Consider the following 21,580-nt stretch of genomic DNA (forward strand, 5'->3'; position numbering starts at 1 on the left):
AGGCCGGTGCAGGCACTCGGGGCAGCGTTACCGGCCTTTATAGTCTGGGCTTTGTTTGCTGGTAAGCTGTGAGGTTTTCTGCTTTACGTCTCACTTGTTGATTTTGACTAAAACTGCGTTGTAGGTTTCCTAAAATGATGATGTAGATTTACCAAGCAAAGATTTTCCTGTAAGACCAGTTACCATATCTGAAATGTTGAAAACAGTGTTTTTCTCAAAGTTTTGCTCACCTCTGACATAAATTGTGAGGATTGGGACAGCAGAGCAGGAAACAGAGGAGAAACAGATTTTAGGGGCTGCCTATTAAAAAACTGAGATCAGGGCACCTGGGGGGGCCCAGTCAGTTAAGCATCTGACTTCAGCTTATGTCATGATCTCAGGGTTTATGGGTTTGAGCCTTGCATCAAGCTCTGTGCTGACAGCTCAGAGCCTGGAGCCTGCTTCAGATTCTGTGTCTCCCCTCTTCTCTCTCTGCCTCTCTCTCTCAAAAATAAACATTTAAAAATGTATTTTAGGGGCACCTGGGTGGCTCAGTCAGTTAAGCCTCTGACTTCGGCTCAGGTCATGATCTCACGGTTCGTGGGTTCGAGCCCTGCGTCAGGCTCTGTGCTGACTGCTAGCTCAGAGCCTGGAGTTTGCTTCTGATTCTGTCTCCCCCTCTCTTTCTGGCCCTCCCTTGCTCATGCTGTCTCTCTTTCTTTCTCAGAAATAAATAAAAAACCTTAAATGTATTTTAAATTAAACAGATCTAATTTAATTACCATAGATTTGATCTATTTATTTATAACATTTATTTATTTATTTTGAGAGGGAGAGAGAAAAACAGCATGAGCAGGGGAGAGGTAGAGAGAATCCCAGGAAGGCTCTGTGCTGTCAGCCCAGAGCCTGACGGGGGGCTCAAACTCATGAACTGCAAGATCATGACCTGAGCTGAGATCAAGAGTTGGATGCTAAACTGACTGAGCCACCCAGGTGCTCCAGATTTAGTGATTTCTTAATAAAGAGTTTAAGTTCTTGCTGTCTGTGCATTTGAGAATTCTTACAAACCTTGAGTAATCCTACTTAGAAGATGTTGGGTACTCAGTTTTAATGGGGAGGGATTGTACTTGAGTCATAATTGAATTATTGTCGGAAATCGGCCTCATGAATGTTCCAAAGCCCAGTCAGTAACACGACTTATGTGGTAAATCTCTGTGATGTACTTGGTGGGGGGTAGCAGGATAACATCTGGCAGGAGCAGTTAATTTGGGAAAGGTTGTCAGTCACGGCAGTGGGAAGGTGATGGCGCCCGGGGCCGTGAAACATGATTGGTACGGATTGCCGTGTTCACAGAGCAGCAGCCTGCATATGTGAAGAAGGAAGTAAAGCCAAAAACGTTTCTTGAGAATCTGTTTACATAATTTATTTTACAGAAACTTTTTTTAAACACATTCTTTATGATGTCATAACATTAAAAAACATCTTTTTGGGGATCATAAATGGGCTCCTAAGAAGAGTGGGATTGCAGACAGGTTAGTGACCGATCACAGCGAGGTTAATGAAGAATGCCACTGTGTCCTTGAGCGTGGCAGGCCAGGGCGAGGTGGCCGCGAGGGGAGGTTGTCTCAGCAACTCTCCCTGCATTCCGGAATGGGAGGCGTGTGACACTGACTAGAAACACCCCGTCTGTGCCCGGTGGTTCCCGCTCCTTCGTGGCAAAGGACTGAGGCGCCCTTCATCTCTGCTGCAGTCGTGGTTGAGCTCGTGATGACTTGTGCTAAGTGGGGCCGGGTGGCCTGAGTCAGCAGCCTTGCTGCTCAGTCGGCAGTGCGCTCGTATGCTTTCTGTGCCACATGCTCATCGTGGCTCTTGTGCCAGAGGCCGTTTGTTTGTCCCTTTCCTTAGTGTCCTGTGTGCAACTCAGCCCTCTAAACCTCAACTTGTCAGTCTTTTTATAGTTTACAGATGTCACATCACTCCCAAATGAGCCTGGTTGTTTGGGCAACCAGTACAAAGTTAACTGTGTCCAACGCCAGAATGGTGGGGGGGTCCGCAGTCCTTTCAGGCTGGTCAGAGGTTAGAGTGTTGTCAGCGCTCATTCGAGGTGACACACGTGAACAGAGGCACAATCAGATTGTAAGCACCTGAATTTACGAGGATTTGGAAGTTGGTGCCAAGTTGTAAGTACTGCGAGCGACCCGGTGCTCGGAGCCTGCCGGCCCGGCAGGGTGCATCTTCGGAAACCTTGGTCAGCTCGTGCCTGGGGCTGCTCTCTGAGCGTGGCCAGAACCTGCGTGCCAGGTCACTCTGTCCTCACCGCCCCCGCTCCCCACGACGGCACCGAGAAAGCTGCACCCTATCAGTCCATTTTAAAAGCAGCAGCCCTTCTTCCTGGGCTCATCCTCGCTCCAAAGGCTGATGATGTTGGCTCCAGGAAGTGTCTGGCTCAAGAGGGGGACATGGGGAGTTGGGTGTGCCAGGCAGTCAGGGCCACCGGAGAGGTGTGAGTGCTGGGCTCCTGGGGTCTCTGAGGGAGGCACCCTGGGCTCCTGGTGCTCAGGTGGTAAGAGCCAGGAGGTGAGGTCAGAGCTGGGGAAGGCAGTAGGCCGATCGGCCTGGATGTGGACTTAATACCATTTTGGAAGTATCCCACCAATACCTGACGGTCCACGTCGTACTGCTGATCCTCACTTTCCCTAATGGGACTCTGGCCCCACAGCCTCTGAACACAGGACTGGACAGCATGGTCCTGTCACTTCGGAGCCCAGGGCACATTAGGGCAGATGCTCAGAGGCCTCTGGCAACTCTTTCTAATTGGTCCTTTTTAGATTTGCAGAAGCCCTTGGGGCTTCTGCCTGGGTGTGCATTTTCTGTGCTGCACAACACTGTGTCGCTCTCTCTGGTGTAACAGTGCTGTTCTTTAGCTCTGAGGGCACGGTCACTGCTAAAATAGTCTACTCCAGAAGAGCATTTTTGAAAGAAAATTGTAGAATGTACCATTTCTAAATTGAAATCTCCAGTTTGTAGTTTGTGATGTCAGTTTTATGGATTTGAAAATCCTCCACTTCTGTTCCACGTGATTAATAAAACCCTTGGTTTTGCAGCAAGGACGGCCTGTTGGGGGCCACCTGGCATCCACTGCCGCCCTCTCTGTGCGCGACCATCCCCACAGGTTAGGGCCTGCCATGGCTCTCCCTCTCTTTTGTTCTTGCTTCTCTTCTCAGCCCCAGGTGTTTGTTAAATTTCCACTGATAAGTGGTGGGGACAAAAATTCCTTTAAAATATCTATATGTCAAGGGGGGCGCCTGGGTGGCTTAGTCGGTTAAGCGTCCGACTTTCGCTTAGGTCATGATCTCGCAGTTCGTGGGTTCGAGCCCCGCGTCGGGCTCTGTGCTGACTGCCGGCTCAGAGCCTGGAGCCTGTTTCAGAGTCTGTGACTCCCTCTCTCTCTGACCCTCCCCTGCTCACGCTGTCTCTCTCTCTCCTAGAAATAAAAATATTTAAAAAAAAAAAAAATATCTATATGTCACATTCAAAGAAGTTAGCAGATGGTCAGAGCTGACATGTTGTGATGAGTGTAACTTTATTTTTATGTAAATAAAAGGAGGCTCCAGGATCCTGGAATATCCTGCCTGGCATGTGATTTTTCTGTGGGACAGGTGGTTCTAGGCGGCACAGCAATCACACACGTTCCCTGTATCGCACATGGGACTCTCGGCCTCCCCCGCAAGTGAGAGAATTCATTATTTGCGGGTCCAGTCCGTCTGGTCCTGTCTGTGGAAACACTTGAGCCGTGACATCTGTGTGTAGTGGTGCAGCCTAGAAGCTGCCAGGCCCTGGCTGTGACTCCCTGCCCTGTGAGCTCTGTACGCATTTACCTTGGGTGCGTTAGGCCCCGAGGCCTCTGAGTATCTGCCCCAACGCGCTCCTGTTTGGGCCGTGTCTTCCGTAGTATGTTGCTTTTGAAATTTATCAAGTTTGGGCAGGTCTTTACAGAAGCAAGATGAAAGTTAGGTTTTGGTATAGAGGGAAAAATATAGCCTGACACTAGTTGTGACCAGCAGTCTGTTCCCTGAAGACCTGGCCGGAGATGGTGGAGGCTGACTTGGAGCGAGGTTGATGTGAGGTTTGCTGCGTTGTGGAACTGGCGTTGTGCCCCGTGTCTTTGAGAAACCCGGGAGCCCCTGGTGAGTCTTGGAGTGTTGCCTTCTTTCATTTGTTCACGGTCCTTGGAGTAGCATTAACTTCTCATGACGATAGAGAACTGACCAGTGAGGGTGTGGGGCCTCTGGGAGCATCACCAGGACCCACAAGTGGGCCCGAGCAGCGTGTTCACAGGAGGTGGGCAGCTGCTCCCTTGCCCTTCCCTCCCTCGGTGCTGCAGACACATGAGACACCATGACTGAGCTGTTTTTTGTGGCTGACAGGCAGGACACCATGGACAGAACCACACTGTCTTTAGAAAGAGGTGAGGTGGTGAGTGAGGCTTGGCTGGAGTGAGATGGCATTTGGAGTGGCTGGTAGCCTCCTAGACTGTACCTCTCCCCTGCCACTTTGAGGTCACGTGCAGATATGTGTAGCGACATTCTCAGCAGAGAGCCCCTGAGCTGTAGTTGGGCCAGTGAAGTCCTGGCACGTGGTGGGTGCTGGGTCCGTGCCGTCTGGGAAGAGAGATGTATTTAGGCCTGGGCCCTGGGCATGCAGTGAGTTCAGCAAGGCTCACTGCTGTCCCTGGAGGGAGTCACGTCGTCGTCTGGGGCAAGTCTGTACACATGTGTGCCAGTGAGTGTTGAGACGGAGCGTGACACCAGGTGGCCTCATCTCTCTCTGGGTACAAAGTTAACTGTGTCGAATGCCAGAATGGTGGGCGTTCTCAGCCGGCTGAGAACGTGGCAGCCACTTGCAGCTTGGTGCTTGCTTCTGTTCATCTTCCTGAGGCTGAAGGAGAACCTCAGAACAAATATTTGTACTTAAGTGTTTTATTTTTTTTTTTAATTTTTAATGTTTTATTTCTGAGAGACAGAGAGACAGTGTGAGCAGGGGAGGGTCAGAGAGAAAGGGAGATACAGAGTCTGAAACAGGCTCCAGGCTCTGAGCTGTCAGCACAGAGCCCGACGTGGGGCTTGAACCCATGAACTGCAAGATCATGACCTGAGCCACCCAGGTGCCCCTGTACTTAAGTGTTTTAATGGTAAGAAAATGCAAGTTACTGCTCAAAGTTTTTCATTATGTTAGACTTTGCAGAAGTGTCAGCTAATTTCATTGAGGGTTTAAATCCTAGGAATAGAAGACAAGTTTACTTTGCTCATAATCTGCTAGTTTTTAAATAGAGCCAGTAGAATTTTTTTATCATTTCAGATGCCCAAACTGACCAGGCTGTTTTGGCAAACTAAGTCCTTTATGAATTGTTAAAAGGTGAATTTTTCAAATATTTATGTGAAAGGATGTTTCATCTTGTTTTCTATTTGAAGGACCTGATTCATTGTCCTGGTGAGAAGCTGGGGCCAGACTGGGTTCTTGCTCCCAAGCTGGAAGTGGGTTAGGGCTGGGTATTTCCAAGGGGAGCGGGACTGAGCCAGCCGGTCAGCTGCTGTGACCCTGTGAAGGCTGGGGCCTGGAGCGTCTCTGGCGTCTTCTCTCCTTGCCGGGGGCCATGTAGGTGCTGCTCGTCTGTGTCCGGACGACCACAGATGGTGACGGTGGAGCCTGGGGGTCCTTTCTCCCACTGGGGTGGGTCCCCTGCTTCCGTAGCAGTGATTTGTCATCCTTTGTTGGGCAGCGGGACTTGGGCTGTGTTTCTTGTCTACTGGGCTTGACTTCTTTCCTCTGGGGCTCCCAGGGTGACTGGTGATGTTAGGGACGGATAGTTTGTAAATAGGTCATAAGATGCCTTCTAAAAATTTTTGAGATGTTTGATTGGAATAAAGTTTCTGGTTAAGTTCCTGTGTTACGTAAGAAATTTAAACTGTTGTTTTCAGGAGTTCTAGGAGGCTGGGGGATAAGGGAAATTCATTTTTTAGAGTAATTTACTTTTGGGGGGAGAAGCATAATTTCTTGAAATAATACTATAGGAATTTTTCAAATATCCAAGTTTAGTAATATTCTTGGTATTGTGTATCTTTAATTTTTAAATTTTCATACTTTATTAAAAAAATTTTTTATGTTTTTATTTATCTCTGAGAGAGAGAGAGAGCGTGAGCAGGGGAGGGTCAGAGAGAAAGGGAGACAGAATCTGAAACAGGCTCTAGTCTCCGAGCTGGCTGTCAGCACAGAGCCCAACGTGGGGCTTGAACCCACGAACCGTGAGATCATGACCTGAGCCGAAGTCAGCGCTTAACCAACCGAGCCACCCAGGCACCCCTATTTTTAAGCTTTAAAATAATTAATTTATTTTTTAATGTATATTCAAGTTTGCATATAGTGCAACAGTGATTGCAAGAGTAGATTCTCTATGTATAACATCCGGTGCTCATTCCAACAAGTCCTCCTTGACGCTCCTCACCCATTTAGCCCATCCCCCTCCCACAACCCCTCCAGCAGCCCTGTTTGTTCTCCATATTTAAGAATCTCTTAGGTTTTGTCCCCCTCCCCCAGTTTTTATATTATTTTTGCTTCCCTTTCCTTATGTTCATCTGTTTTATATCTTAAATTCCTCATATGAGTAAAGCCATAGGATATTTACCTTTCCCTGACTAATTTTGCTTAGCATAACATTCTCCAGTTCCATCCGTCTATTTGCAGATGGCAAGATTTCATTCTTTCTGATTGCCGAGTAATACTCCGCTGTATATATACCATATATACCACCTCTTCCTTATCCATTCATCTGCCAGTGGACATTTGGGCTCTTTCCATACTTGGGCTACTGTCGATAGAGCTGCTATAATCATTGGGGTGCCTGTGCCCTTTCGACACAGCACACCTGTATCCCTTGGATAAATACCTAGTAGTGCAATTGCTGGGTTGTAGGGTAGTTCTAGTTTTAATTTTTTTGAGGAGCCTCCATACTGCTTTCCAGAGGAATTTAAACTGACATCTTTCATTCTCTGTAATATTCTGGTAACACTTCCAGAAGCCCATGTGCTTGCCACAGAGGACAGGCATTTTTGGCGGTAGACAGGCATCAGCAGGGAGCCCTGGCTGGACACGGAAGCCAGCTTCCTGTGAGGGCGTGGTGAGGACACTGTCCCCCGTGTCGCGATTCTCCCGCTGGCGCTGGCGTCCTCGGTGAGGACATGCCCTTCAATGTTCTCTTCTGCGGCACTCTTAGCAGAGACCAGTCGCTGAGGACAGACTTAACTGCTGATGAATCAGTCTTACCGATGATTAATCACGTTTGACATGAAAAAAATGAGGTGGCTTAACTTTCAAGTGTAAATTTGTTTGCTCATTAAGCATCGTATTTTGTTTTCGGATAATGGAATCTCTTTGAAAATACTTGGATTTACACATCTGTCACAGAGTCAGTTTGCTGGTGTTTGTCTCTGTTGTTCTGGAACCATGAGGCTGTCCGTTTGTTGCCGTTTGGAAGAATGGCCTTTTCTCTTGGTGTCAGGGCCAGAGTACAGGTTTTGGACAAGGTGAGGTGCTCCTGGCACAGGCAGGCGGGTGCAGAGGCCCCCATGCTAACGGGCTTCTGATTCATGGGGCTGTGGTGCCAGTGGGAGGCCTCACAGCGTAGACGTCATGGCTTTGGTGGAAGAAGACACTTCCCTGGGATGGGGGCAGAGAGGCGGGTAGGGTGTGCAGGGCAGCCTGGAAGGAAGCTGGTTCTCAGGGCTCGAGTAGGCGCTGCTCTCCAGGGGGTGTTTGCAGAGACCTGAGCTGCTTGTCCTTGACCAAGTCGTGTCCTGTGTATTCCAGGCACATGGTCTCAGTATCAGCTTGACAAGGTGTTGGTCACTGTTTGGAAGACAACACTGAGCTCTTATCCAGCGATTACATTGCTTTAGTGACATTACGTAAACACGGGGTGTTAGCTCAGCACAGTTACGTTACTTCCGAGAAAGGCTGCAGTGATCTTGGGCAGCGTTGGCAGTTAGGGCCTTGTGCCAGCCCACCTGCAGTGCCCATGGTGGTCTGGGAGGCAGGTGCAGCGTGACTCTGTAACCCTCATGGCTCAGGATGCCACCACCCTTTCCCGTGGGCTCACGGGGTTTCTGTTCAAATTCGTAGGTTACTAGACACCACTTTGGGTTTGACGGTATCACAGTTAAGTCAGCAGCAAGGGCTTGCAACGTGGAAGGATTCTTTTTTTAAAGTTTATTTAGAGAGAGAGAGAGAGAGACTGCGCACAAGCTGGGGAGGAACAGAGAGAGGGAGAGAGAGAATCCCAAGCAGGCTCTGCACTGTCAGTGCACAGCCAGATTTCAGGCTTGAACTCACAAGAGATCACGACGTGAGCCAACATCAAGTTGGACGCTTAGCTGACTGAGCCACCCGGGTGCCGCAGAAGGTTTCAACACCATAGGTCCTATACTGAGACATGTTCTTGGACTGCTGAGTAGCCCCATCGGTGGCCAGATGGGTCCTTCTGTCATCCTTTCCACCCCCAACATCTCCTGTCTGTCAGTTCTCAGCAACACTGGGTCACCCCACACCTCTGTCCTCCCTCCCTCCTTCCCCTCTTCACTTTGTATCTTCCCTGCTGCGGGGGGGGGGGGGGGNAGGGGAAAGTCCTTCCACTCTGTGGTGTAATCACGACCGGATTCGCTGAGGGTTTCAGTCCTGACCGTTAGACTCCATGCCAGGCATGGAGTTGCCCAGTAAGGATTTATAGATTGTAAATATTCTAGAAGTTGGAGCCTTTATGGCATTTCAGATGTGACCTCAAGACAGCCCCCAAGTCCCATCCCATCTGCACACAGATCACGTGCCCAGCCTCTTTTTCTGTACGTAGGCCAAATGTAATAATAGCCAAGTGATGTTCAGAAGTGTGTATCTACGGAGCACGTGCTCTCAGGCATCACTTCTTCACCTGTAAACCATAGATGTTTCTGAGAAATGACAGCGCTTACTCATTTCTTAGTCTCATTTCCAGAAAGAAAATTTGTGATTTGTCTTCTGCTCTCGGCTAAAGCCAGGAGCCTCGCCTCAGCCACCCTCAGCGATGCTCCCAGCCGCCAGTTGGCCCCTGGTGGTGACGCGGGCATCTTTACAGGACTGCTGAGCCTCGCCGGGTGCCGGTGCACACCTGGTTCAGGAGCTCAGCTGGGAGACGCTCCCCATGAAGGGGCCGGGTGGATGCATGAGTCACAGACCGACTCTCCATTTGCTCTGCTCCAGGCCTTTGGCAAAGCAAGGCAGGGCTGGCTGCCCTTCGTGGGGACATCTTCTGTTCCGGGAGGTCGGAATGTAAACATTGGGACGTTTCAAAATAAAGCTCATGAGAAATCTTAAAGCAGTGATAACCGTGGCTGTGACATGGCTTACGGCCCACTTGACAGAGAGCTGGTGTCCCTCTTCTATCCCAGGCCCCCAGAGAGAGGTTTCGGTCTCCCTGTTAAGGTCCCTGCCATCCCATGGTGGCCGGTTTATGCAGGGGCTCTCTCATACCTTCACTAGCTTCTATGTCAGTGTTAGAAGAGCTGGTCTGGAAAGCTGTCAGGTTTCCAAGCAGTTCGGCTCATAAGTGGAGATTTCTTCTGCCAAAAGTGGAGGCTCCTTTGAGCTGACGTTTCTTTGACAGTCACGGCGCCCTTTCACCTGCAGACGAGGTCACTCTGACGTCGACCAGAAGGGATCTGCGGTTGAGCAAAGCCATCCCTTCTTGCTAAGGTTCTAGCTCGGAAGCCAGGCTGGCTGAGAGTCTGCTCGCTACCCCACGGGATCTTCCCCTTATCCCAGACGGAGCTGGATCGGCCTCTGGTGCGTGGCAGTAGCGAGGTTTTTCCCAGACGAGAGGGGGAGCTAGCCACCCTGTGGCCCACCCCTTCTCTCTCTGTGAGCTGTGTGCCTGTCTCACCGTCATCGTGGTGGCCGGTCCTCCTCCACCCCCGTGAACACTGAGCTCTGGGTGTTTGCATTTCCCGCTACCCTTGAGAAAGCCCAAGTCTGGCGCGCGTACTGGTTTTCAGTTCGCAGAGGCAAAGACGAATCGCTTGCACAGGAGCCCAGGGGCTCTGCCGTCTGCTGCTCCTGGAACCCTTCCTCCCAGAGCTCTGTCCCATGGGGAACGGGCGGAGGGAAGACTAGGCAGCTAGACCAGGTAGCTGGCCTGGGTGTGAGCATCTGAGTCCAGAGGTAGCCAGAGCATCTGACACCGTGTAGAGCAGTGCCTGTTTCCACATGTGTTCAAGGTGTCAGGTCTGCTGGGGCCAGAGGTCAAGTGTCAGCAGAGCAGGCAGCCCCTTGGGTATCCAGGTCCCAGAGACCTGTAGCTCGCCAGGCACCAGGCCCTGCTCCTCCCTTGTACCCTGCTCCTGAAGTCAAGGGAGACTTGGGGCTTTTCTTTGTGTCTTGGAGATTTTAAGATCACAAATGGTGCATTTTTCAGTGTTAAGGAAAACGTGTGACAGGGAAGAAGTTTCCCCAAGGAAAGGAAAAAGGTCACAGTGCTCTGAATAGGAGGTCAGAAGAAGGTGCTTTCCATTTGCAGACTTCCAGGTTCACTGCTAGGAGGTCAGAGGTGGGAAGGGAGTGGGGTGGGGGTTGGGGAGGTCACAGAGCAGGACAGGGGAGCCCTGAGTCCTCAGGGAAGGGCTCTGCGGTGAGGAGGAGAGTACAGGCCGGTTGCACAGCCCTGGAGCCCTTTGTCCAGCCGAGCTGGCCAGGCAAGTCCTTTGTCTCACATGGGACGTGCCTGGCTTCCACGTGGCTTCTCAGAGCACTTGCAGGGTGGTGTGTGGATTCTTGGCGCCCCAGAGGCAGATGTGCCCTGGGTGGCTGTCCTGCTGCTGGCAGCCGAGGGAGCCCCCCTCACGATCCCCGACGTTCACCCTCTTGAGACCACTCTTGTTTGCTGCCCTTCCCAATGCCAACAGACTGAAAACACAGTGTTTATAAGTTGTTGGTGAAGTTCTCCCTTGTGGCAGTTGTGGAGAGAATCAGTTTGAAGCTGGAGCTTGCTTGATGTCCCCTCTTCCAGACACTGAGGCCCCGGTGTGGGGTCTGGGCGGCACCCTCGGCCGACACTGCGGGGCCTTCTGTCACCAGATTCGCAAGGGCTGTGGGCAGCCCTGTCTCCCTGGCTGCAGACTGGCTGACGGTGCCTGGCGCTCTGCATTCTGTGTGCTTTTAACTGAGCTCACGAGGCAAGTATAGCCCCCTGGAAGCCCGTCTGGAAAGCAGCGGGGTATTAACAGGTGGCAGTGTGACGTCTGTCTCTCTGAGATGGATCCCTGGAAACCAAGGCAGCTCTTTTGGGAATGATACACTGGTTTCTGTTTGTCAGAGTAGGTGTCCACACCACTGCCCTTGGTGACCGGGGGTCGCCCAGCGCTCTCGGCCACGCCTCGGAATTGGGAGAGCGGTTCACCAGCAGCCCCCACGAAGGATCGTGAGTGTTTTTGGGTTGAGCGCAGGGTACTTTGGGTTCGTGACCTTATGTGAGACTCTTGTGCCTCTCGCAGAGGACTACCCCAATGGCACCTGGCTGGGCGACGAGAACAACCCTGAGATGCGGGTGCGCTGCGCCATCATACCGTCCGACATGCTGCACATCAGCACCAACTGCCGCACCGCCGAGAAGATGGCGCTGACGCTGCTAGACTACCTCTTCCATCGGGAGGTGCAGGCTGTGTCCAACCTCTCGGGCCAGGGCAAGCACGGCAAGAAGCAGCTCGACCCCCTCACCATCTACGGGATCCGGTGTAAGTGTGGCCTCTGTCTCTTCTGCTCACTTCCGCTGTTGCCTGGTCGTGGGAAGGGTCTGGCTGAGGGTGGGTCCTATAAGGTAGCGTTTCGGGACCGAGTCTGGACCCACACTCTTGGGTTGGAGAGGATGCTGGCCTTGGCACTAGTCATAGAGCCGGGAGAGGAACTTCCGGATGGAGCATCTCCTTGAGTAAATATTGTGGTGCCTGCCCATGGGAAGGACATGGCGGACATGGGCCTCTCAGACCCTGACCTCACTGGTCCTCAGGCCATTCCTGAGGCCTGGAGAGGAGCAGAGCTAGAGCCTTCCCCATCCTCTGCTGACTGCGGCCTTTCCCTGGCTTCCCAATGGCATGAGCAGGGTGCTGTCTGCTTCCTCTCTTTCCAAGAGGGCTGTTTATGGGCTGACCTCCCGACTGTAGCTAGCAGGTCTCATAATACTGGTCCCGATAACCTCACAGCCTGTGTGATTCTCCTTCTCCTTGAAGAGTGCCCCATGCTCAAATCAGTGACCCCTGTATACTGTTGGTGACATTTAAGGGGTGCAGGTGGCCCATATCCTTCTCGGCAACTCTCGCTTGCCTCTCACTCTTGGGCTTGTCCTCTCCACAGAGTCTGCCCGACTCCGGTAGGCACTGGCGTGGCTTATGATACAGATGCGAAATGAAGCAGAAAGATACGAGACTTCGAACAGAAGGGCTGGGTATCCACATGTGAGACCTAGGTTCTGGAGGGTCACTGTGCTTGAATGTCAAATTTAAGTCTCCTCCAACAAAGGGGAGAGTGAGTGAGTTACCCGGAGCTCACTCTCTCAGACCAAGGAAGGGTACTGTTCCACTCTGGTGGGACATCTTCCTGTTGGGACAGGAAGGAGCCTTTTTTGTCACAGGAAACTCTCTGACATTGATCCACGAACCTTCTGTTGGGGACAGAGAGAAATAGACTTTTTCTGTAGTCGTAAAAATAGCAGGTATGGTTTTACATGTTCTCTTGTACTTTAGATTTAAATTGAGCATTTTCTCCTGACTGTAGATCTTCCTGGAAGACACTAGGAAACAGAACCCAGGTCCCTCTTACACTACAGTGGCTCATCATCGTGGTGTCCCCATTTCTTGGCCCCCTGCTTTTTGCCTCTCCTGTCTGACCCGCTAGTGGTGTCCATAACAGATCCCGAGAATCCCCCTGGATGCTCTTCTGAGAGACTGTTCGTGTAACCAGGGGACATCAGCCCCCAAGGTGGGGACAGGCCAGTTCATGGATGACGGCGGACTTTTCCTGAGGGCCAGGCTCTGTGGGCCCCAGGGTCTCTTGGAGCTGCTCAGCCCTGCAAGTGGCCGTAGACAGAATGTGAACAGATAGGCCTGGCTGTGTTCCAACAAGACACTATTTTTCAACAGCAGGGGCTGGGCTGCTGCCGTCTGCCAGTCTCTGCTCTGGAGCGTGATGCCGGCCGAGACCCTCCAGTGTGCCTGCACCATCCGGTCTCTGGGCACATGCTGTGTGTGCAGCCTGAGAACTCGCACTGGCGCATTGACAGGATGCTGTGGGGTGGTGTGTTGACCCCATGACCCATAGTGCCCAGAGTGGTAGGTTTGGGAAGAAGAGGGAGAAGTTGTCCCTGATTCCCTATGGCTCTACGTGCGGTCAGGTGTTTGTAAATGGCCACGGCCCTGACAGTGTTACGGAGTTGGAAGGGGAGGCCCTGATGAAGAGGCTCCATGCATGGTCTGGACCAGGCCCAGGGCTGCACGGGCACAGTGGCCTCTGGGTGGCAGGCTGCTCTTCCCATGGGGAGCTGACAGTGCTCCCAGGACCTGAGGCTGGAAGGTGGTTGCCTCTCATTTGGAGATGCTCCTCGGAGCATCAGTCCAGGGAGTGTGGGCGCCCTGTGCACAGACCCCTCTAGGGACAGGAGGGGGAGGGTCTAGGCATGGTGACCTTCCGGAAGACTGAAGAAGGACGGTGTCCTGACAGGGCTGTGTTGGGAGATTGGCGTGGGGGTTTGGCCCGAGTCTGCGGCAGGGAGAGCAGATCGACTCCAGGGTCTCTGGAGACATGAGCAGGGTTTGGCTCAGTGAGGCCCAGAGGTCCCCGATGTCACCGCCTGCGTGGAAGATCGCCCAGTTTCTGTGCAGCACGTGACTGGTTTACCATCAGAAACTTCTGAGTTGCCAGCACAAGGGTTGTGTTTGCTTTGAAGCCAAGTGTTGGGGGCCCTGAGTGTTTGGGCAGGAGACTGGGCCTCCAGTGTCTCCTGTGTGTTCCTGTGAGGCCCGGGGAAGAGTTCTGGGGTGCTGGGCTGTTGGGGGGCCGGCAGAGAGCTGCTGCAGACAGCAGCTTCGTGTAAGCGGCCACGCTTGCTCTGTTTCTTTCCCGGGCCTGGGGGTAGGGGGTGGGGGGTGGCTCTGGGTGTCCTTAAAGTGGAGGAATTCCAAGTATGTGTGTTTGCTGTTTTCCCCGTGTGACTCGCAAAGAAGGAAGGAGTATCTTTTCAGAAAGAAATTGCTAGAGTTGCGGTGGACTGTCCACAGGGAGTGTTCCCGGAACAGCTGGCCTGCGCTCGCCGACTCCTTCCCTCCCTCTGATAAGGCCCCTGTTGAGAGAACTGGCTAGGAGTCCTGTGGAACTAAGCTGGGACCTGCTGTCTAACCACAGCTCTGAGCTCGGGGCCGCCATCCGCCACGTGCACCCCGTGTTCCCAGCTTCCCACCCAGAGGAGCAGGAAGGGCGCAGGGTCGAGGCCTGGAGCCCTGCAGACCCTGGAGCGGCTGCGTCTTCGCTGTGGGCAGGCTGCAGCGTCCTCGCCAGGCAGAGGCAGTCAGGTGGGACGCGGCACTTGGGAGAACCCGGCTCCGTCACGCGTGTCTCTAGCAGGTGAGGTCGGCATTCGCATTTGGAAGCAGGGTGTCGGGGGCCTGGGTGGAGGTCAAGGAGCGGATGGGTGGGGGAGCAGGGCGCCTAGTCTCGTCGCCCACGCCCGCCCACTCATCCGTCACGTCTGTGGCTGCTCGAAGCCTGGGCTTCCCCTCCGCTTAGCCAGGCCACAGCCAGGCTGGGTTTGAGTCAGGATTCCAGAGCGTTGACTGCATAGCTCTGAGCCAGTCCTGCGTGCTCCCTCACACACTCCTCGCAGCCCCATCCTGGACTCACTGCCAGAAGCTGTTTGCAGGGTGAGGGGCCCTCTCAGTGTGAACTTCTAGATGTGATTTTGAGGTGTTAAAAATAGTTGTTGGCCTTTTCTTCCTTGGGGACAGTTTTAATTGTTGCACCATAACCAAAACACAACAGGTGACCAAGCAAATGGGACTGCTGAGTGCAGAGTGGCCAGAGCAGCATGGTGGCTTTGTCATGTCAGCCTCTGTCTCCAGGTTCCTGTAGAGCCCAGGGAGCCTCGCTCGCAGCTTCCAGAATGGGAAACCTGCTGCCACCCAGTGTAGTCATCACGGGGAGGATTCTCATTTAAATTTCTCCTTTTTGTTTGTCAACAGAAATATTTTCCTCCCTTTCTTTCTCTGGGGAAAAGGAATTCTGAAACGTACAGAGGCCGTGTTTCTGAGAACTGCCTTTCTAATGAGGGAATGCGGGTTTTTGAGAGAGAGAAGTAGTGCATAAAAGAGAGAAGTAGTTTTTCCATGAGAAACACATGCTTTTCGGGGTGCGGCTTCTTTAGGGCTCCCAAGGATTGGTGGGCTCCCCCAGACTCGGGTAACCTCTCCGTAATGCTCGTGTGTTCTGTGCACAAATAGCATGTTACTGTAACTGTGGACGTTCAGAACGTTTTCATGAAGGATTCTCAGCTAAGAACGCCAGCAGTTGCTTTTTTCCCCTCGAATTGTGAATATGGCTTTTGTTCGTACGGTTCATCGTTGCTCTGCCTGGGCTGTGTGGTAGAGCAAGTGGCTCCTCCCTGTGAGTTGCTAGAAATGCAGTGAAAGCACATGTTGGAAGGACAGTCGCAGATCTCTGAAGGTGTCAGGGAAGCCTGCTGGCGTGGAGGCGAGGTCCCCGTGGGCCCCCGGGCACTTAGGGAAGTGGTCTGACCCCCGCTTGGCACTCAGTAGAGTCCTGTGTCACAGATGGTGACATCCCCCTGTTCTGTCCCAGCAGCCGCGCCGAGGGAAGGCGGTGTTTTGTGACAGCACAGCCGTGACGCAGAGGCTGGTGGGCGCTTGCTTACCTCCGTGAGCTCAGCTGTGCTCCCCTGGTCCTCCCGTGATGCCGCTCTGGGGCGTCCTGGGGCGGCCGTCTCGGCGCACCACGCAATGGGGGCTCAGAGCAGCAGGGGCTCACTCTCTGTCCGCCTCGGAGGCTAGAAGCCGGGGCCTCTGGTGGCGGCTCCTGTCACTGCCTGTGTTCTCTCTGTGGATGTGCTCCTCTCCTCTCTTTGTCAGGACGCCGGTCCTGTGGGACTAGAGCACACTGTACCTCGTGATCCCATCCGCGACGACCGCGTTTCCAGGGGAGGTCACATTCCGAGGTTCTGGGAAGGACATGGATTTTGGGGGACACTTCACAGTGCATAGGGCTTGGGTTCCTTGGAACTTGGTAATCAAATGTGGTGTCTTACACAGCTTCTTGGGGGGGGGTCCCTGGCACGTGTGTTTGGTAACACGGAGGCACCAGAGTGCGTGCAGAGCTGGGAGGCAGCTTTGGTGAGCAGGTGAGCAGTCGGGGCCCTTGCTCACAGGCCTCCCGCACATAGGGCCTTGGGGATGCCCTCAGGCTCTCTTCCCTGCATCTCCTTAGTCGGAGCCATCGCTGCGTGGGGAGCGGGGCCCACCTGGCTCTGGGACCTGGACACTAGACACACACAGTGTGTGGAGAGGCATGGTGGCCAGTCCTCCTCACTCAGGGGCTGAAGATTTCTGTGGTTTTTCTAGGTCAGTCACTACCAAGTCAAGACTAATTTTAAGAAATAAATTTTTGGCACTCAGTCCTCTGTTCTTTCCCTTGAACTTGAGGTTACATTAGCAGCGATGGTGGTTTTCATTCCTCTGGCTGATAAGCCCCACGCCACCCACCAAGGGCGTGAGATCACCAGCTCTGTTTCCTTTTCCCACAGTGCCTCTCTGCCCTCTGCGGGGCTCCTTGTTGGGAGAGCTGGAGTATGGTTTTATGATTTGAACCACCAGTGTCAGGATGGGCGTTCCGGGACGTGGGAAGGCACTTAATGGTGATGGAGCTTCAGATCATTGTTTGAGGGAGGGGTGGTGGCAGCCAGACAGCTGGCCAGGGAAACACCGGAAGCAGGCTCAGAGGGACTATCTTTTTGGGGGTGGCTGAGAGGGTTTGCCTGCTGAGCACTGTCCCCCAGCACCCCAACATGGTGAGAGGACAGGTGGGTTGCCTTCCTTCCAGAGGAGATGAGCACCACAGCTGCCTGGGGACCCAGCGTGCTGGGGCAGGCACTGGAGGCTGCCTGGAGGCTCACCTTCACCCGAGGTCTCCTACGCATTCCTGGGTAGGGCCTCAGGTGCTGTGCAGGGCAGGGGACATGCTCCTGGGGGGTATGTGGCCATCTGTCCTCCACCCGGGTAGGTGCAGGGAGGCCTGGATGTTAACTGCTCTTCTTCTTGACACTTCTCCAAGCACCGAAGCTAGTGTGTTGACATTATAATTTTGCGGTTTTCTTGTGACCATCACATGTGAAAGATATTTATGGGGGCAGAAGGGGAGAGAGCGAGGGGCAGGGGGAGAGAGAGAGCACGCCCCCACCAGGGAGGGTCAGAGAGAGGGAGAGGGAGAATCCCAAGCAGGCTCCAAACTGTCAGCACAGAGTGCTACGTGGGGCTCTGTCTCATGATAGATAGATCATGACCTGACGCTTGACCACCTGGACCCCCCAGGCATCTCGCAAAGTAACCTCTTTATCAGTCATTATGTGCTGTCTTTTCTACCATTCATTACGCTGAGGTTGCTCCTCGGTGCTCCCAGAAAAGACAGGCGCGCTTCTGGGAAAGTCAGAGAAAGCAGCATTTTCAGACAGCACAGAGCGGTCTGAGGCCGCACCCAGCACCTCTGAGAGCCCCCTGAGGGCAGAGCTAAAGCCTGAATCGCGCTCACCTCGGGGCGCACCTTCCTCTCCATGCCCAGCTCTCTCCGCAGGGGGACGGCTGCGACGCTCACCCAGCTGCGTCCCTGGTGGCAGGCAGGGTGGGTGCTGTGAGGGCTTGCTGTTGGAAGGAATATGTAGTATGAGGTCCCCGGAGAATTTAAAAACAGGTGCTGTGTAACTGTGTGAGTGTGTGTTTTTTTCCAAAGGGTGTAAGCCAGGTTTTGAACTGGAAAATTGGTTTTTACAAAGTGGAATTTAAATGTTAATGTTATACACCACTATGTGTTGTATACATTCATTTCCATTACCAAGTTTTTAAAATTTCATACAATGTCATTAATCCCTAGCAGCATTCAGGAGATTTCTCCCTGAGTGTGACAGTGTGGGGACAGGAGGGTGGGCTTTATTTAGGGTGTTCCTCTTCACTGAAGCGCGTCCCTGGAAGGGCCTCCTGGCGGCGCATGGTTGCAGTCTCTCCCCTCTGAGCACCGCTGTTCTCGGCTCCTCTGTGACTGTGGTCGGTAATGGGGCTCTCGGCTGTCACCAGAGTTGGTAAGCAGCCCAGAACCTTCCGAGTCAGCCCCTCAAACTTAAAGCCATTTGCATGGCACATGGCACCCACTCATTTACCATTGATTAATGGTTTGTGGTTATTTTAGACGTGGCCTGAAAATCAGAAAGCAAGGAGTTACCACCTCATTTGTGTATTTCCTTTTGCGCACGAGGCTACAACATGCAGCTGGAACAACCTTGGATTATTTTTCTTTCTGATCCCGTAAATCATCTCTCTCTTGTGCCTGTTGCCATTTTACCTAGATAACAGACATTTTGGTTGTCATTTCACAGAGGTCTTAGAAAAGAAACTTTTGGTACTTCTGTGAATTTAGGAAAACAAGTGCTCCCTTTGTTGTGATGGTCTCTGCCTGGTGGGCTTGATGGGAGGAAGTTTTAGGGATCAGGCGCCAGTTAAGCTCTCAGCAGGCAGTTTAAATGCAGCCCTGCTAGCAGTCAAAACAGGAAGTTGTTCAGCTTCATCTTCTTATTATGAAAGTTTTGAATTTCATCATTTATCTTCCTGTGGACCAGGGAAGTTCCACGAGCCGCTCGAGAAGAGGTCATCCAGGTGAAGAGCGTTCTTGTGGCTCCCCCAGTGGTGACTGTTGTCCCAGCAGAGAAGAGGTCAAATGTCTAGTGAGGGTGTCTGTCTGCCACCTGCTCCTCAGTGGCCTGCCTGATCCCCAGGTTCCTGGAGGCGGGGAGGACTCTGGTGCCGGCCAGTCGCATTCTGACAGTGCCCTTTCATGCGTGTGGTTGACAAGCATGGACGTCAGTAAGATGCTCTGCTGGGTCCCAGACGAACCATGGCAAGGCTGCGTGTACCTCTGGCCAGCAGAGGAGCAGGGGAGGGGATGCCACTCCCCGCGGTGTGCAGGGCTCTCAGGAACAAGGAATCATGTGGCCATAGGGACTTTTCATCATGACCGAGGAGCAGAGAGGGGCACAGCGAGTCACAGAAGCCAGCCTCAGACGTTGGCAGTGATGGGAGTGTCTTCAGGTGCCTTAGGACCACGTTTAGTCCTCAAGGGCTGGAGAACGTGCTGTGTGCCCAGTGGTCTGGGCCCGTAGCACAGCAGACACAGTAAATATCCATTCTCTAAGACGTCAGAGAGCCGGACCGGGTGCAGGTGCAGGGGACTCTGGGTCCGGCTGCCTGGCTGGCTGGTTAAGGGCAGGGCCACTGAGGTCAAGTCTGAGCCAAGCCTGGGGAGAATGGGGGCAGCTGCAGGCACGGAGGCACAGCAGGAAGTGAGCTGCTTGGAAACGCAGCTTCAGTAGAGGCGTGTGCTTTGATTTCAGTCTCGATGTTCGGGCCCTTGATTGCTGTGTGTGAAGTGTGAGTGGACAGAGTTGAGTGTGGGCGTCCTGGAGGGCTGTGGGGGCCCAGCACCCAGCTGGTTGCCTTGTGGACTGGTCAGCTGCATGACCGGTAAACACACGAATCCATAACATCATGGGTGTACCTGTCGGCGAGGCTCTCAGCCCCGGGTTACGTGTTGTGTTCATGTTGCTTGCACGCGGCCAGGACATAAGGAATGGCCTCCCTCTCGCCATCTTTTAATCCAGGATGTGTGCTTCCAGGTCACCTTTTCTATAAATTCGGAATCACAGAGTCTGACTGGTATCGAATCAAACAGAGCATCGACTCCAAATGTCGGACAGCTTGGCGGCGAAAACAGCGAGGCCAGAGCCTGGCCGTCAAGAGCTTCTCAAGGAGAACGCCGTCCTCGTCTTCGTACAGCACTTCAGGTACGCTTTGTTCCGAGTCCTCTGAGTGGTGCGGGGGGGACTCGCAGGGCGTGGGCCCAGCGCCGCCCGCAGCTCCCCCTCAGCGCGGCGACTGCCAGCCCGGCTCCGTGCACACCCCGTGGATGAGCTGTCTCAGGACCACTGTGGGGGCTGGGGTGGGATTCCCAGAGCGCAGGGCTGTGCCGGGCCTGGCAGCAAGCAGCTGTGTTGCCTCCTCCCTCCGCCAGGTTACCGAGCACACTTCCAGCTTGTTGTCGTTGCTGGTGTCAGTGTGGGGGCTGTAGATGAAGGCCGGGGCCAGCACCAGATTGTATGCTCATCACCGCTGCGCTGAGTTAGATTTGCCCACAAGAGAATGGGGACATTGTAGACTTTCCTTTCAGGTGTTGTTGGCAGACTGGCTTTTCCGTGGGGAAAGATTCACTAGGAACGCTGCCGTGACTTTAGTGTTGTTTTTCACTTCACGCATCTCAAAGTGTTTTAACAAAAGCATTTAAAAAAAAAAAATCTCCACAGTGGCTCCTTCAGCAGTGGCTCTTAGAACCTGAGGCCCCGACCGAGGCTGGGGTCGGGCTCCCAGGGCAGAGCGGGCAGGGTCAGCCGGACTCTTGCTCCGCAGCACTGCTGTGACGGGCCCGGTCGCCCAGCGTCCTTGCGGGGTCTTGTCTTTCCAAAGCAGACCTTAGGCAGCACCTTCCCTCCGGTGGTTTTGGTAGTGACTTGCCAGCAGTGCGTGGCAGTGGGAAGTGGCCGCACGGGTGATGCCCCAAGCCGTGCTTCTGTGAGCGGCAGCATTGAAGGGTCTCCCAGCGAGGAATCTGGGCCTTTCTGTTACAGCGAGGAATTCTATCTTGGGAACTTAGGGAGGTAGTGATCGTAGGACGTGCTGGAGCAGTGGCTCCTTGAAGAAGAGCTGCCCCCGTGGGCCGTGGGAGGGAGGCACGGAGGCCCTAGACGCAGGGAGGCGGGTGTCAGCCGGGCTGGGTTTGGTCCTTCCCCGGGGTCCGCGTGGCTTAGCGTGGAGCTGGCCCCATGGTTAGCACTCAGTGCCTGTCCCAAGGGAACCAGGAGGCCTGGCAAAATAAGGCTTTCTCTGTGGACACGGCGTGTGCCCGTCTCTGGAGACAACACAGCCTCGACTCGGGACCCCCCGGCAGTGGCCGGAGCTACGAGTTTCTAACAAGCACATGGGGGTGCCCTCAGGCTGGCCTGGACGTGTTTGAGGGTCCGAGGGGTTGAGCCCAGCCCGTGGTGGGCTGGGTGGGCTGGGTGACCCCGAGTCTGCTTCCGACCCCCTGATCAGAGACTCGGGTGGTCTTTGCCTCCCACTCAGATGTGATTTCTGTTATGTGGCTGGCGACTTGATGACTTATTTTACACTTAGAATTTTTTATTTCCCTTTTAGTTATTAGTGTTTCTTTCAAC

At 53.4% G+C, this 21,580-nt stretch overlaps 1 protein-coding gene across 6 annotated transcripts in view; it reads left to right on the forward strand.

The window, feature by feature from the left end:
- BANP (BTG3 associated nuclear protein) overlaps positions 1-21,580 on the forward strand; it is an 88,171-nt gene that overhangs the window by 27,042 nt on the left and 39,549 nt on the right. For all 6 annotated transcript variants that reach the window (XM_077754107.1, XM_077754108.1, XM_077754109.1 and 3 more), the window contains 2 exons: positions 11,550-11,789; positions 19,988-20,155. In XM_077754107.1, the coding sequence (XP_077610233.1) occupies positions 11,550-11,789; positions 19,988-20,155 (408 nt within the window). The remainder of the gene's footprint in view (positions 1-11,549; positions 11,790-19,987; positions 20,156-21,580) is intronic.

Source organism: Crocuta crocuta, unplaced genomic scaffold (assembly GCF_008692635.1).
Source record: "Crocuta crocuta isolate KB4526 unplaced genomic scaffold, BGI_CrCroc_1.0 scaffold61, whole genome shotgun sequence".
NCBI lineage: Eukaryota > Metazoa > Chordata > Mammalia > Carnivora > Hyaenidae > Crocuta > Crocuta crocuta.